The sequence below is a fragment of the Biomphalaria glabrata genome, chromosome 8 (genome assembly GCF_947242115.1).
Source record: "Biomphalaria glabrata chromosome 8, xgBioGlab47.1, whole genome shotgun sequence".
NCBI lineage: Eukaryota > Metazoa > Mollusca > Gastropoda > Planorbidae > Biomphalaria > Biomphalaria glabrata.
In genome coordinates, this window is record NC_074718.1 from 39900234 (window position 1) to 39915600 (window position 15367).

At 33.1% G+C, this 15367-nt stretch overlaps 2 protein-coding genes across 10 annotated transcripts in view; one reads left to right on the forward strand and one right to left on the reverse strand.

Annotated features, from left to right (window-relative positions):
* Positions 1 to 15367, reverse strand: part of LOC106075977 (vacuolar protein sorting-associated protein 37A-like) — a 36847-nt gene that overhangs the window by 15167 nt on the left and 6313 nt on the right. For 3 of the 8 annotated variants that reach the window (XM_056039564.1, XM_056039570.1, XM_056039571.1), the window contains exons 2-3: positions 2192 to 2438; positions 906 to 980 (exon numbers count right to left, since the gene is read on the reverse strand). In XM_056039564.1, coding sequence (XP_055895539.1) covers positions 906 to 980; positions 2192 to 2295 — 179 coding nt within the window. In that variant the 5' untranslated portion in view covers positions 2296 to 2438. Of the gene's footprint in view, positions 1 to 905; positions 981 to 2191; positions 2439 to 5343; positions 5497 to 5665; positions 7174 to 15367 lie in introns of those variants that run through there. The other 5 variants (XM_056039569.1, XM_056039565.1, XM_056039566.1 and 2 more) reach the window with 5 other exon arrangements.
* Positions 7225 to 12258, forward strand: LOC129927887 (uncharacterized). Of its 2 annotated transcripts, none has more exons than XM_056039559.1 (5): positions 7225 to 7343; positions 9033 to 11493; positions 11622 to 11686; positions 11851 to 11932; positions 12043 to 12258. In XM_056039559.1, the coding sequence occupies exons 2-5, from the start codon at positions 9042 to 9044 to the stop codon at positions 12237 to 12239; spliced, it is 2796 nt and encodes a 931-aa protein (XP_055895534.1). In that variant the 5' UTR covers positions 7225 to 7343; positions 9033 to 9041; the 3' UTR covers positions 12240 to 12258. The 2 variants fall into 2 exon arrangements, with proteins under 2 accessions (XP_055895534.1, XP_055895535.1); XM_056039560.1 differs by lacking the exon at positions 7225 to 7343 and adding an exon at positions 8054 to 8183.

Consider the following 15367-nt stretch of genomic DNA (forward strand, 5'->3'; position numbering starts at 1 on the left):
ATCTAATGATATTTTTCTTGTTCTTTGTTTTTTTTAAATCTAACCTCAATTTAAAGAGTTATTTAAAATTTTGAACTATAAAGAAATTAACACTGAGTGCATTTTTTATTTTTAACTGAACACTGTCAGAAGTAATTATTGAGTTCTAGATTATTACACCCTCCCACTGACCAATATGGCGGCTTGTTTAAAGTTAGTGATTTAAGATAAGCAATTTTGTTACTTGGCAGAGTTTAACTCATTGATTTAACATGCATGACTACATTGACCTAGGGACATGCGTAGGACGTAGCCATCTTTTTTTGTGATGTAACGTCAGTATTTTTTAGGATAGGATAGGTTAGTAAAGGTCAGAATAAAAATGCTATATAAATTTGAATCAAATTATTAAAGAAAAAGTTAGTAGGCTACTATAATGAAAAAAAAAATGGTTTAAAATTAAAAGAAAATGAGCAACTGTGTTATTTCCCCCTTTCCCAAAGAAGAGATTTATACACTATGTTCCAAAGGACTTGTCCTAGTGAACCTTTTACCTATCTATAGCCAAGGAAGTTCATTATATTAACTAGAAGCTTTACTCCTAGTCAACTTTTGCAAGGTAGTTAGTTTATAATTGGCTCAGCAACTTCAGAACAGATTCAGATCAATACCAGCATTTAATCCTTGTACTTGCTGTTCAACTAGGATCTGGCCCTCTGACATTCACCATGCCATTCAAACTCTCAGGTGCTGCTCCATTCACCACTTAAATAACCAGGTATAATCCAGGTGACATATACCTACTACTTTTCCAACACTCAGTATTTTAACCCTTGGTCAGTTACCAGGTAATTAATGAATCAATCAAATAATGTATCATAAAACAGTAACAAGGGTTTTAATTAAGAGAAAGTTGTTCTACTCACATTTGTAGGGTTAAATTTGTGCCTCCTTGCTGAGTAACAACTCTGTATTCAGTATCCTTCAAAATTTCATGGGCTCTAACAAATTTAAAAAGAATAATTAAAGAGTATTTTATAACCAACAAGTTTTAACTTATATAAGATTTATAAATGACTACAGCATTACTATACCTATAGAAACCATTTTAAAATTAGCTAAGTTTCACAAGTTGGTTCTCCAATTAGAACATGATGTTTATCTAGGTGGTCTGTGGCACTATAAATGTGTTCTAGTATTGATAGATAAACCACACCCTTCCCAAGTTTGCATCCAACATCACAAGACAAGCCCTCACTCGTAACCCCAAGGGAAGAGAAAGAGGGAATGGCAGAGTAATACATAGCACCAAGATTCGGAAGCAGATGTCAAGTAGATTGGCAAGACATGGGGATTTGAAAAGAATTGCCCAGAACAGACGCATGTGAAGAAAGCTGATTGGTGTCCTATGCCCCAGCCAGGACCACAGACAGATAATGAGGATTCATGAAATATTGAACAGTATTACAATTTTTCTAGCCCATTAACATTCTAACCTTATTTAGATATCTAGCAAGGTCTGAAAAAGTATTTTAAATGCTGGTCATAGACTTCTCTAGAGTCTAGCTGAACTTCAGAACTTCAATGCAGTAGCTGATATGTCAAAAATAAATTCGACATGCTAGATCTATAACTTTTTTCTTATTACTCGAGCAAAAAAAAAGAGGCCACATCTGATACAGACAAAGCATTTGACAGCCCCGGGTCAAATGTCTGTCCAGCACCCTTATGAGAGCTCTCCAGCTGTCTCTTTCAGAGGCCATCTGCTTTACTCTATGCCAGTGAGGGCGTGGCACATGATTTGATCTTCATAGCACTTGCACTATGAGGATGTAAATGTTTTCCGCCATGACGTTAGATCCAAAAAATAAAAGAAAACTGGCAAGCTCTTTAGAAATTAGCATTAACCAGGTAAAAAAAATGTAGCCCTTAAATGAAACCTAACTACTCAACTTTACAACTTATATTTTTTTCTCTCTTCTAGATGACCTAGAAGCAAAAGGAACTTAAACAATAAACAAAACAACAATCTACAAACAACATTCATTGTTTTATCAAAATCTATTGTAGTAACAATAATGTCAATTTGAATGAATTTCCCTTGTGTCTGCATGTATAGGATTCAAAGAGTAGTAAATGAGGTTGTTGATAGCTGTAATATTTTTAATCAACTGATTCTAAGTAAAAGAGTAAACATGCAGATCAAACATACCCAAGTTTCTTAAGACTTTCTATTTGCTTGGCTCGTTGGGCTTGAAGATTGGTTGCCTGACCTTTGTGTTTACCACCCCCAAATAAGCGATTCATTTTCATCATTTAGAGTCAAATTTAGATTTCAGTTTTTTCTGATTGACTGAGACGTTTATAGGTTTTAAATTTAGTCAGGTCAACTATCTTAACATCTAAACATAAACTCTAGTATGTGCAGATCTAATCTTTAGAAATAATCTGGCTGGGCTCTGGAAATAAAGAAACAATAATTATTTTAAATATTTATATAGATATCTATTTTAATATCTAATAGATAACCTAACCTATAGATATCTAGCATATTATATAATATATAATATGTACGTTTATGGCTGAGTGGTAAAGCGTTAAACTTCCAAACCAAGGGCTCCCAGGTAAAGGCAGATTTTTTAAATTCTGGGATATTAATTAAGGGCCCCTCTGAGTCCGCCCAGCTGTATTGGGTACCTGACATTAGTTGGGGAAAGTAGAGGCAGTTGGTCATTGTACTGGTGACAAATTGTTAACCCTGAGCCACAGCAACAGATGATAATTTACATCATCGGTCCATAGAATCTAGATCTACATATATGAGTGTTTCTCCAGTACTGGTTACAACTAGGTGTTGGTTCACTAAAAAGTCCGTATTTCATAAGATTGTTATTCAAATGTGACAATTTGCATTACATTGCATTAAGAAATGGTTAATCTATAAATTTTGATATTTTGAGCTCATAAGGTGCTAGGGAAATATTGAAATTGTAAAAAATGTGTGAAATTACTACCCAAAATGGCGGCTTTTGATGTAACACGGAACACCATAGTATGATTGAATTAATATCGTACTAAAACCAAGGGGCATAAAACTTCCATCTTTGTTGGGATATGTTAACAAGATCCTCATATTTCAATGTCATTATTTAGTTTTTCTCAAGGTTATCAAAGTATTGATTAAACACGGCCACAAAAAGGCGTTTGAGGCGCATCGCGATGTGTCCCACTTTATACGGAATTACAATCCTCTATGAATTGTAAACAAGAAATAAATAATATGCTCAACATTGCATTTCTGTTACAACAAGCATTAAAGATTTCTTTTAAAGTATTTTTTTTGTTAAAAGCTTTCTAAACATGCATAACGAGCTTAAAGACCAACTGAAGAGGTTTTGGGGTCAGACGCGGAAACCGGTGTAATACTTTTTTTTAGTTTCATAATGCTTAAAAAAACATACATACGAAATATTAGACATATATTCTTTGTAATTATTTAGATATAAGCAATTTAATGTGCGTTTTAGGGACTATTAAATTTCACAATCTCGAAGCCATTCGAGATCAGTATTTCCCAGACAACCAAGGTCGATGACGTAGTTTAAGGGAAATTAGGTCAAATTTTTCAGTTTATGGCTTAGCGTACTTCCCTATTCCTTTTTACCGGAATGCCAGTTTCTGAAAACAAAGGCGACTAAAACACACCAATTTATAAAAAGTGGATGTTAGAGTTGGGGAAATTAGGTCAAATGACGCAATTTATGGCTTTGCATGTTAGATCTACTGTTTGTCGGCTTATTCTTGGTCTAGTCAAGCGAACAGCGTTTCAGCCCACGCAGTACCGCGCGCCTCAATTCGTTTTAGTCAAGTTACGCAATTTATGGCTTATGTTACTGCTTCAGGCGTATTCTAGTTCTACATCTACTGTTTTTGATCAAGAGCTAGATCTTCTTTTCTCAGATCATTAATGATGTATGAAGTAGACCTAAATTTAATTAGATGAAGTCTAGATCTAGGAATAGTAGTAGGCCTATTGGATATTTAGAGATTAGACCTATCTATATAGATCTATGTAGACTGATCCGATCGAGGTGCTGGGCCTAGATCTAGAAAAACAAAGTTTAAAATTATATACTCTATCTATACACTGAATAGTGATTATTAACCTATAGCCGTCCCTAAATAGGCCAGATATGGGGAAAAAACAACATTAATTACAATGTTGAGCTCATTCAATGTAGTTATTGTAGTACACGATTATATTTAGTTTGAATCTTTAGAGTCACAACCTCGTACAACACTAGCAAATAGCTTTAACCTTAACCTAGACTTAAAGGTAGTCTGATTTAGATCTACTAGATCTAAATTTCTAAAAACAGGCAAAAATTAGACCTAGATCTACCAATTCTATATTATTATTAATATACGAAATATGGATTTTGTTACACTCTTACTTAAATAGTTCTATAAATCTATATGTAAAAATTGAATTTTCATTTATCTCACAAATAGAATCATTAGATAGTTAAGTTAGCAAGTTAATCTGTAACTGTAACAAAGTTTTAAATTGTGTTTAGACTATAAATAGAAGAGATTATCCTACTGGAAAAGGAGTTGTTTTTGTTTTCTTTTCTCTGGGAAGTGGAAAATAAATTGTGGCATCAATATAATATTCAGTAATGCATATAGGCTACTGTTGATGTAGTTATGCAACTCATTTTATTAAATTTTAGTAACCCAATTATTGCCAGTTAATCACTGAATATATATATTTTATTGTTATTAAAAAATGCAGAGCTATTCATAATTTAAAGTGTTAAATAAATAAGGCTGGCAGTCGAGTCGAAAGATTAATGAGGAATGCAGTATTTTCCATGGCTACGCAGCCCTAGCGGGTGGTCAATTTAAATGTTCTTTACGACGTCTACGTCTTCCCTCGGCAGTGGATTTTCTTTTGGCCTCTAATGAGTAATATCTATTCCACCTTGCAATTTCTAATAAGTAGCATCATTCGAAGAATGAGATCAAACTCTTATTTTTTTTAAATGTAACCCCTGTACAGATCAAGTCATCATTGCAATGGACATTCAAAACTGCAATAACATAGAAATGATCAATATTTCAATACGTTTCGAAACGCAGAAAGTTGTGTGGTTTGCGCTCCGAACTGTCTTCTCTGTGGTCTCAGGTTCAAACATTGACCACTGCCATTAACTAACATCCTGCTGGAGTTTTGGGCTATGACATAATAATATTAAATCCTGATTCGAAGCTTTGTCTAAACCTAGCAAGTGAAAAGGAACATACTAAAATAATGTTGTGTGTATAATGAAGAACTCTATTAAAATGTGATTTTGTATTTACATTTATTGGTATTTATTATATAAAATAAAATTGTAGAATGTTTCTGTGATTTGTTTCAAAATAGAAACAGGGAATATTAACTCTTCTTGTATTTCCAAAATGATGAAAGATCCATCTAGTAAACTTGTCTGTATGCCACATGTCATATGTTTTCTGTAAAATAGATTTTTAAAAATTTATTTATTAACATTTATACTTAATTATGTATACATATATATAGAACTAGTGGTTATATATATATATATATATCTTATATGTTATACTGATTATCTGATCTAACATAAACATCTAACTCTTATTGTTCTTAATAATAATAAATTACTTAGGTTGCAAAGTTCGTAAAGTAAAGTTAATTTGATCGTAATCTTGTACTTAGTAAAGATTGAATAAAATTCAAAGTCGAATTTTTTTAAAATACAAAAGCTTAATTTCCACTTATTTTCCTTATTCCCATCCAGACTAGGCCCTGCGCAATCAGTTTCACATAAGGCCCCGCAATCGTTAGGACCGACCCTGTTTAAGTTTAAGACATGTCACATATTTAATATTACCAATATAAATGATGACTTATTATTTTTTAGGTCTAAGGTCTAGCCTTATTAATAAGTATAGTAAGGGCTAGTAGAGGGCTATATTAGAATTAGATCTTTTTTATAAATATATTCTATAGATTTAGCTTAGGCTTTAGGTTTAGTCCTTGACTAATATAATATAATATTTATTTAAAAATATCTATGAATAATCTTTATGCTAGGACACTACTCATTAGGTCTTACTACTCTTACAATTAGATCTAGTACTATTACAGAGATATACAAATTCAAGCATTAAAAAATGTTGGCGATTGGGCTTAGACTTAACATAGATCACAGAGAGGGTAGTCTAGATTACTCTAGATCTACTTAAATCTACTAGTTTATAAACTATTACTCTAGTGTCTCTAGTATAAGTATTAAACTCTATTAGTTTTAATATTACTACAAGTCAAAGTCAAGTATTATTATTATATAAACTAGATCTAGTGAGTGACTAGTAAAAGTGTTAGAAGGCCTAGCTAGAATTAGATCTAGAATCTAGAAATAGATAGATCTATCCATTTAGTTTTGTTATAATAAAAATTATAATAGACTTATACTTTTAGTATACTAGTATAGTTTATTATTATAATTTATAGTAGATCTAGAATCTACTACTATCTAGATCTAGTCATAAGTGACTGTCTACCCCCTAGCCTAGTATTAGTAGTCTAAGTCAAGTCTAAGTAGTCTAGTCCTCTCTATTAATCTATCTATAATAATTATATTAATTAAATAGTCTGCTCTATAATATATTTAGAAAAAGTAGAAGACTATCTTCAGGGCATTTTGGTGCATTCCATGATAAGTATCATTTAAAATTTTTTGACAGCTAGATTTAGATAAGTATATCATCTGAATCGCTATCAATAACGTATCCAGCCATGTCTATTTTTATTTACATTTTCTCAGTCCATTACAAGACGTCACTTCCGGTTTCGGCCATTGAAGCTGATTTTCAAATCTCGTTATTTTTTCCACTTTCAAATTACTTTTTCTAATATAAATACGCTTTTCTAAAATCTCAAAATTTTAGGAACTAACTTTGATGCTATCTACTGTCTGAATCAATCGCTATCTCAATTTCGAAAAAAACCTCTTCAGTTGGTCTTTAAAATAGGTCGAGGCGTCCCAGATGAAGCGCCTGTGCTGCGTGTGTTAAGAATGGGATTATTTTTCCCACGACACTACTTTTTATGAATGAGAGTTCTTTTGAGCATCACAGGTATTGTGTAGAACAAAAAAAGTGCCGCTTCCGCTGGAAATACTAGCGTAGTAATTAACAGGAGTACTTAAACAATAGCGTGTCCCACAATTAACCATTGATGCGCCCCAAGTGTCGACACGATCAATCGCCGGCAATCTTGTACAAACATCTCATTTAAACTGTTTTTTGTGATCTTTTGTGGAACAACAACCCATCAGGTACGTAGATATTTCATTATTCTACTGAAATTTAAGCTTATTACGAATAAGTTTGATTGCAATATCCTAATCGAAGTGCTTTTTTTAGAACGAGGTTACTAGATTTAGCCATTCAATCATGACGTCACGTGAAGCGTCTTGAATACAATTTAGTCTTAAATCGTAAAGTTAATCAATTTTAAAGCCTGTTACTAAACAAAAAGTTTATATTTCCTAAACAATTATGTTGATGTAATAGTAGACGTGTGAAAGAATTAAAAATAATCTACATTTTTTTATTTTGAGAAGTAAATTGGGTTAGGCATTGAGGCGTTCCATGGGACCCCGTGTTGGTGTTTTCCATGCATAAATTATGACGTCACGTGTAGCGTCTAGTACGAGTTCAGGGTATATTAAGTTTTCTTTATTCATGGAAAGTTTCAATCAAGATTAAATGATTTTTATGTATGTAATAAAATATTTTCATAATTAATAATTTTAAATGAACATTTTTTGATATATTTCAATATATATTTTTTTGAAATTTTACTTATCATCGTTTGGGGCGTTTCAGTGGACAACACTTCGTTTGTTTACAAATGGTGTCCTAGTTTGCGTCTGTTAAGTCCAAATAGATTTTAGTGATATTTTGTTAAAGATTTTACAGTATCAGATAATATTAGCTACATTAAATAAATAAAACGATAGTGTTTAAGAAATATTAAATAATTAAAAATTAGTACTTAATACTGTAAAGAATATTTAGATCTAATTGATTTTCCGTTTGAGGCGCATCTCGGACACTTGTCTTTAAAACTTAATCTAGTCTAGATCTAGACCTAATGATCTAGACCTAATTATGTAATTCATCATCTAGATTTACTCTAAACTAGACCTAGATCTAATTATGTAATTCATCATATAGATTTACTCTAGACTAGACCTAGATCTAATTATGTAATTCATCATCTAGATTTACTCTAGACTAGACCTAGATCTAGATCTAATTATGTAATTCATCATCTAGATTTACTCTAGACTAGACCTAGATCTAATTATGTAATTCATTATCTAGATTATTCTAGATTTACTCTAGACCTAGATCTAATTATGTAATTCATTATCTAGATTATTCTAGATTTACTCTAAACCTAGATCTAATTATGTAATTCATTATCAAGATTTAGACTTTAGATCTAGACTAGATAGTGGAAATAAGTAGATTATTAGGGAATTAGATTAGATCTTATAATGAATCTAGACTCGTGACTCTAGACTAGGTCATTAATGACTAGATTTAGAATCTAATTATAGATAATAAATAATAGATTCTTTCTTTCAATAGACAAGTGTCTCTAGAATAATCTAGATCTATAATTCTATATTATAGTATTTTTTATAGACCTATATTGAAATGTAGATTGTATCTAGAAAATTTTGGTTTAACCTTAACTTAATTTCCATTGTATTTTTTATACAGAATATTGTATTCAGTTCTTTTAGTCTATCACTGAATGATTGTAACTTAAGTTATATAATATGAATTAACTGTACTAGTCCTACACCATTGAGTCTATCCCTATAAAGCAATTATGGGCATTACTAGACTAGATTTAAATAATGCACCAATATATATTATATGTTTACGAGTGCTATTAGTACATAATAGATCTAATTATTTTGATACTAATAAATTTTTATCAATTACAGATTTCAGTAATGGAGCTATCTGTTAGAGTTTCAAAGCGTTTACAAGCCAAGAAAGACTCTCTAAATATACAAGCATCAGAGCCTGAGTCATTTCTAAATGTACTAGTACCAGAGCCTGTGTCGCTAAAAAATGTCACTCAAAATAATGTTTCTGGGTTGACACCTAGTGCTATAAGGTATAGAAGACACAGGGAAAAACTACAAGCTGATCCAGAAAAATTTGCTGCTTTCAAGGAAAAGGATAGAAAACGAAGTGTGCTTTACAGACAAAATATTACACCAGAAAAGAGAGAAAGAGCTCGACTTTTAAGTAATTTAAGAACACAAAAATGCAGACAAAAAAAGAAAGAACTAGGTCTCCCTCTTAATGAAAAAAAAGTAAAACCTGAAACACGTGCTGCTGTTTTAGAGCGAAGAGAAAAAGAGAGGTTGAGAAAAGCTGCATACAGGGCCAAGTTAAGCCCACATGAAAAAGCCTGGATAAACAGAAAACGCAAAGAAAGAAAACAGCAAGCTAATAGTCCACAAGCCAATAGTCCCCTTTGTGTCAACTCTGCAGAGGTTGGCGAATCACTTGGTACTGGATTCCAGACTCCAGTGGCAAAAAGAATGGCTGTTTCAAGGGCTTTGATGAAATTACCTAGATCACCTAAGAAATATGCTGCAGTTGTTGAAGGTCTCTCACAAATACGCTCCCCAAGAAGAAGTAAAGCTCTCCAAGACATAGGCTTTCTGCGTCTACCTGAGAGAAGAAAGCTCATCTTTATAAACAACATTAATGAAAGCATCAAAACCTATCTACACTCTACCAGCAAAAAAAGGAGTCAGATGTCTAATGCTCGCAGACAAGTACTCTGCAACATCCTTACTAAGTATAACAAATTCAGAGGTTGTGCTACTCATTTCAAACATTTTGGTTTTTCAAGAAGTTTTATGTCCAAGTGCAAATCACAAAACATAGCAAGAAAAAAACGAAGTGATTGCATTACACAAAATGCCTTGGAAACAATTCACAACTTTTACAGCAGAGAGGATGTCTCAAGAACTGATCCATCTCAATCATCTGTGAGTGCACGAACTGGAAAACCTAAACGCTTCATGCAGAAAACGCTGAAGGAGGCATATACTCAATTGAGTACTCATGCACCCACATTAAAGGTATCGTTCTCAAAGTTTGCTAAATTGAAACCATTTATGACAAAAGCTACTCAACATAATAAGATGCAGTCTTGCTTATGTGAGTTCTGTATGAAGATTTTTCTTTATATGGAGGGCATTAATAAGTTTCTAATCAAAAAAGGACACAGAGAGCTGACATTAAAAAATCCAGCTTCATCACTTGACTTAACTCTATGCCCAAGAACTAATGCCAATTGTTTTCATAAGCTGCAGTGCATTGAAAGATCATGTAGCAACTGTGGTGTGGATTTAATTAACAAGTATTTTGAGCCTTTAAAAAATTGCATGGATGAATTAGCAGAATGGAGCATCTGGTCAAAGATGACAGATGAGTATGTTCAGAGTGATGGTACACTGCGAAAGGTAATAAAGTGGCGACCAGTAAATAAAGAAGGCCCTTTCAATGACCTAGTAACATCAATGCAGAAAGATTTGGAAAAATTCAGCCTTCATCTTTTTACAGCTAACTGGCAACAGCAGCAGTTTGCAGATTTGAAACAAGATTTACCATGTGACTGGCTTTTGCTAGTTTCTGATTTTGGTCAAAATTTCACATGCCACCACCAGGATGAAATCCAAGGTGCACACTGGGCTCGAACAGAGGTCACTATTCACCCAGTAGTGAGCTACTACAGAGACAAAGATTTGATAGTCAAAGAAAGCATGGTTTTTTTATCAAATGACCTAAAACATGATGGCCATGCATCACAACACTTTCAAATGAAAGTGATTTATGAGTTAGCTAATCGTGGTCATGCTTTCACTAAAGTTATCAGTTTTAGTGATGGATGTGCAGCACAGTACAAAGGAAAATTAAATTTTGTAGACTTATCTTTCTCAAAGGAAGATACAAATGTGTCCATAGAGAGGCACTATTTCGGTAGTCGCCATGGAAAAGGGCCATGCGATGCTGAAATAGGTGTTGTTAAAAAAAATGCTACATTGGCCATTAAAAGAAGAATGGCCATTATTTCTGATGCAAAGGGGCTATTCCTTTGGGCAAAAGAATACATGACAAAGGCAGAGCCTACAAGTAAAAGAACATTTTTCCTTGTGGAACAAGGAGAAATCAATCGAGACAGGCCTGACAGGTCCAACGAAAAGATTCGAAGCCTTCAGGGATCGAGGTCAGTCCATGCAGTGAGAGGTATTACACCTTACAATATTGCCTACAGAAAAAGAAGCTGTTTCTGCTTTCCTTGCAGAAATTCAGATGGCAGTCAGTGCCTGCATGATGAAATATGTGGATCTTGGAATATGTTCAAACTTCAGAAACAGAATGGTAAGTACTGTACTTTTATTTATTTATTTATTTTTTAAATAGCCATTTTACAATTATCCGAGAAAACATATTATTCTTTTTAAAATTACTTAACTGATTTCTAAATGTAATTGTTTCTTTTTCTTCAGTGGTGCAATCTCAATCAAATCTTGAATCCTCTTTGGATGTCAGTCCCATATGCTCAAATTCAAAGGTAAAGAGCTTTTACATACAGTATAAGCATTTTAACATTTTTCATTGAATCTTATGTTACCTGTATTGTATAAGTTGTTTTTTTAATAATATACCCTGCTAAATAATTTTTGACTCATTTCAGTCGAATTTAAGTATTTCAGCCCCATGTTGTTGTTTTTTCAGGCCCAAACATTGTCCTCCACAAATCAAAAGTACATTGTAAATAGCTGTGTGATTGTCAAGTATGGGGAAATATTCTATCCAGGTATAATTTTTTTTGTACTGTGTACCTTTTACATTCAATAAACAAGTTCAAAGTATGTTTTAGATTGAAGTATTAACTTTTTCAACATTGCTGGTAATTTTTTCTAACAGGAGTTGTGACAGAAGTCCTGGATGATCAGCGCAGAATAAATTTTTTAAAAAGGCACAGAAATAAAAGAGATATATTTGTATACCCAGAAGTGCAGGACATACAATTAGTGTATGCAGACATGATTGTTACTGAAGTGATGTTGATACCAAATGGCAATAGTTTGAGAGAGTGGAGAGTGGAAGGTTTTGATTTCTGAATAAAATTTGTGTACAGTTTTATGCCTTTTTTCTTTCTTTTTTTTTTAAACCTTTTTCTGTGTGTTAAAACTAACAAAACATATAAAATATATATTTGTCAATCATTAAAAATATTAATGACAATTTACTTGTGCACAGATAAAACAAAAATTTAAACTTTTAAACATTATTTTAAAAAATGGTGTCCCATGAAGCACCCGCAACATTTTGTGAAATTGAAGCAGCATTTTTACAAATGGGTACTTTATGACTAGAATAGTGAACTTAATAATAAGTCTAATGGATCACTCTAGTGCAAAAATAAAATAATTTCTATATTCTCACAGAATATCTTTTTAAAAAACTTTAACTTGTAGTGTCACAGGTGCTACGGTGTCCCAATTTTTGAATTGAGCTCAAATCCACTTTTTTTATACAAAAGCATAAATTTCAGTATCTAAAGACTAGTAACAATAAAGACAGTTATATTATGCTAAAATACAATGAATTTATCAATTGGTAGTTCTTAAATTATCAAGTGGTGTCCCGGTGATGCACCTGTGACGCAAAAGGGGGTACCCCTTGAATAGACACTGCTGTCAAAATCTACATCTTGCAATTCATTTTCTATTGATAAATTCTTAAAGTGAACTGGTTGAAGAAGTGAATACAGTTGAAATGAAACCAAAAACTTCAACTTTAATTTTTAGCATAATGTGACACTTTTTGGCACCAGTACTGGAGAAACACTCATATATGTAACGAATCTCCCTATCCAGGCTCTCTGCAAACTGCACCATACACCACCAACTTAAAGAACTTGACAACTCGGGGCTCCGAAGTAACACTTTAATGTTCGATAAATTCTGCCAAAACTGTACAATTGGCAACACATAACACAGGCTTTACAAAAATTTCTCAGTAAACAACTGTACAGACATATCCACTCTTCCACTGGCCTCTCCATCTCGTTCTGGGCTTACAGTGGGTTCAGCTGTTCCGGACTGACTTCACACACGGGTTCGTTGTGTTGGACTGGATCGTAGACCAAGACCAAGACGCTGTTCTTGACAGTACTCTGCATTGAACCGTTGTAATGCTCCGTACAGAACCACACTGAACTATGCTGTAGTCGACCGGACTGTATTCAACCGGGCTGTAGTGAACAGTCTTGACTGCGACACCTCCGCTCTTGATATATTGGGTCCCTAATGGCTTTCTAGAACCGGACAGAACATCGCTCGACCATTCTGGGTGGTCAGATGACAAATCCCTTTTGACGCTTTTGAGCTCAACTCACAACACCGATCCTTCCTGAACTATCTTGGCTGACCGTTGTAACTCATCATGGTTGACCGCTCGTCTAGCTCTGGCCTGGGGCAATTTGCCTGTCTACACACATACCACTACCCTCATCTGTGCCACCACCAGGTTTATTACATATATATGGCATGTATATAATATATTACTGGAACTAGATTTCTAGAGTCTAGATTATTGTATTATAATATAATCTAGATAATAATAATAATAATCAACTAGATATCTAGATTCTTTAATTTCAGAATTCTAATAGATCTTGATTAAATCTAGATCTAGTAATCTAGTAGTAAGTAGGGTAATCCTGTAGATCAGCGCCTCGCGTCATTTTCACGACATTCTTTGTTGTCAAGGCTTGATCAGCAACTAAGCTAGATTTTTTTTTTTGGCAGGGGGAGGGGGGAAGGCGTGTCATTTTGCAAGCTGCCAACTACAAATAAACATTTCTTTTACAAATCTAACTACTATTTTTTTAAAATAAGAAAACGATTTTATTTTATGCCAAATCTAAAAAAAAAAAAAAACATTTTTATAAATTATTGTAAATATATATTTTTGTTTTTGTATTTTTATTTCAAATGCACATTGTTTGTTTAGAGTTTTGATCTAGATCTATGTCAAATATATATATATATATATATTTATAGGCCTATATATTATATATAACGCTTTTTGCTCTTATGCTGTGAATGTTTTAGATCTATGTCCAGATTTATTAGATACCTCACCAGTATAAATAATTATTATGTCTTACGTTTTTCTTTAGGCTCTGTTACTCATTTTTTCCAGAATTTTTTTTTTCAGAAATTAAAAACTTAAAATAGTAATAAAATGCTGTGATCAAATTACAGCCATTAATAAATATAAGATATTGAGATGTCAATGTTAGTAGAATTTTACCATGACAAAATTTAAGGAGACTTTAAGGATAGAATGTATGGTCTAGCTGTATGTGTGATATATATACATATATATTAATATATATATACATTACACACATATACACATTTATATATTCAGTTTGTCCTGCCCTGTTTGATGCATTGTAAAACATACACAAAACTATGCATTTTTCAAATAAATTATTGGTACTTGATTGTGGAAATAATAAATATCTTGCCAACATCCCAGCCAGAACAGAGAACAGTTTTTTTTTCCAAAGATTTATTTTAAACATCTCAAATATGTCGCTATTCCATATTTTTTAAAATAAGAAACATTCTTTTAGAGATGCCTTCATAATATTCTCTATATTGAAAATGTATATTTTTAGTACCTATATGTATCTTATATATGGTCATGGTGTGCATTTGTGCGAATTATATTCACTAGATTCTAGTGATTTAGCGTAAATCAAGACATTAAATATAGAGAGAGCATTAAAGTGACTAAAATTCAAAGAGTTTTCAGGTAAGGTGCGACTTATCTTCACTACATCTTAGATCTAAAGGTAGACACTGTGACTGTCACTAGGAAGATCTACGGACTGTCCACTGCTACAAGTAGGCCTAGATTTTAGGTGAGGGCAATTTTTAGGAGGATTTTATGAGACTGTCACTTTTCATTTTTTAGGGACACTACGAACCGTGGTGCTGTAAATGCAGGGGACCAAAAGAAGTTCCTCTATACTGTCCATACTGGCGTTCGCAGAGGACATCGCTGTTTGAAGTGCGGTCTTGCCACCGTATGTCCATGATAGAGCGCAAGCATCTTTGGTGGAAGCGCTCAAGAAGTCTTAGATGTTTCCTGTATAGTGTCCATGTCTCAGAGCCATACAGAAGGGTTGACAGAACCACCGCCTCGTAGACACTGATTTTTGTAGGCAGGC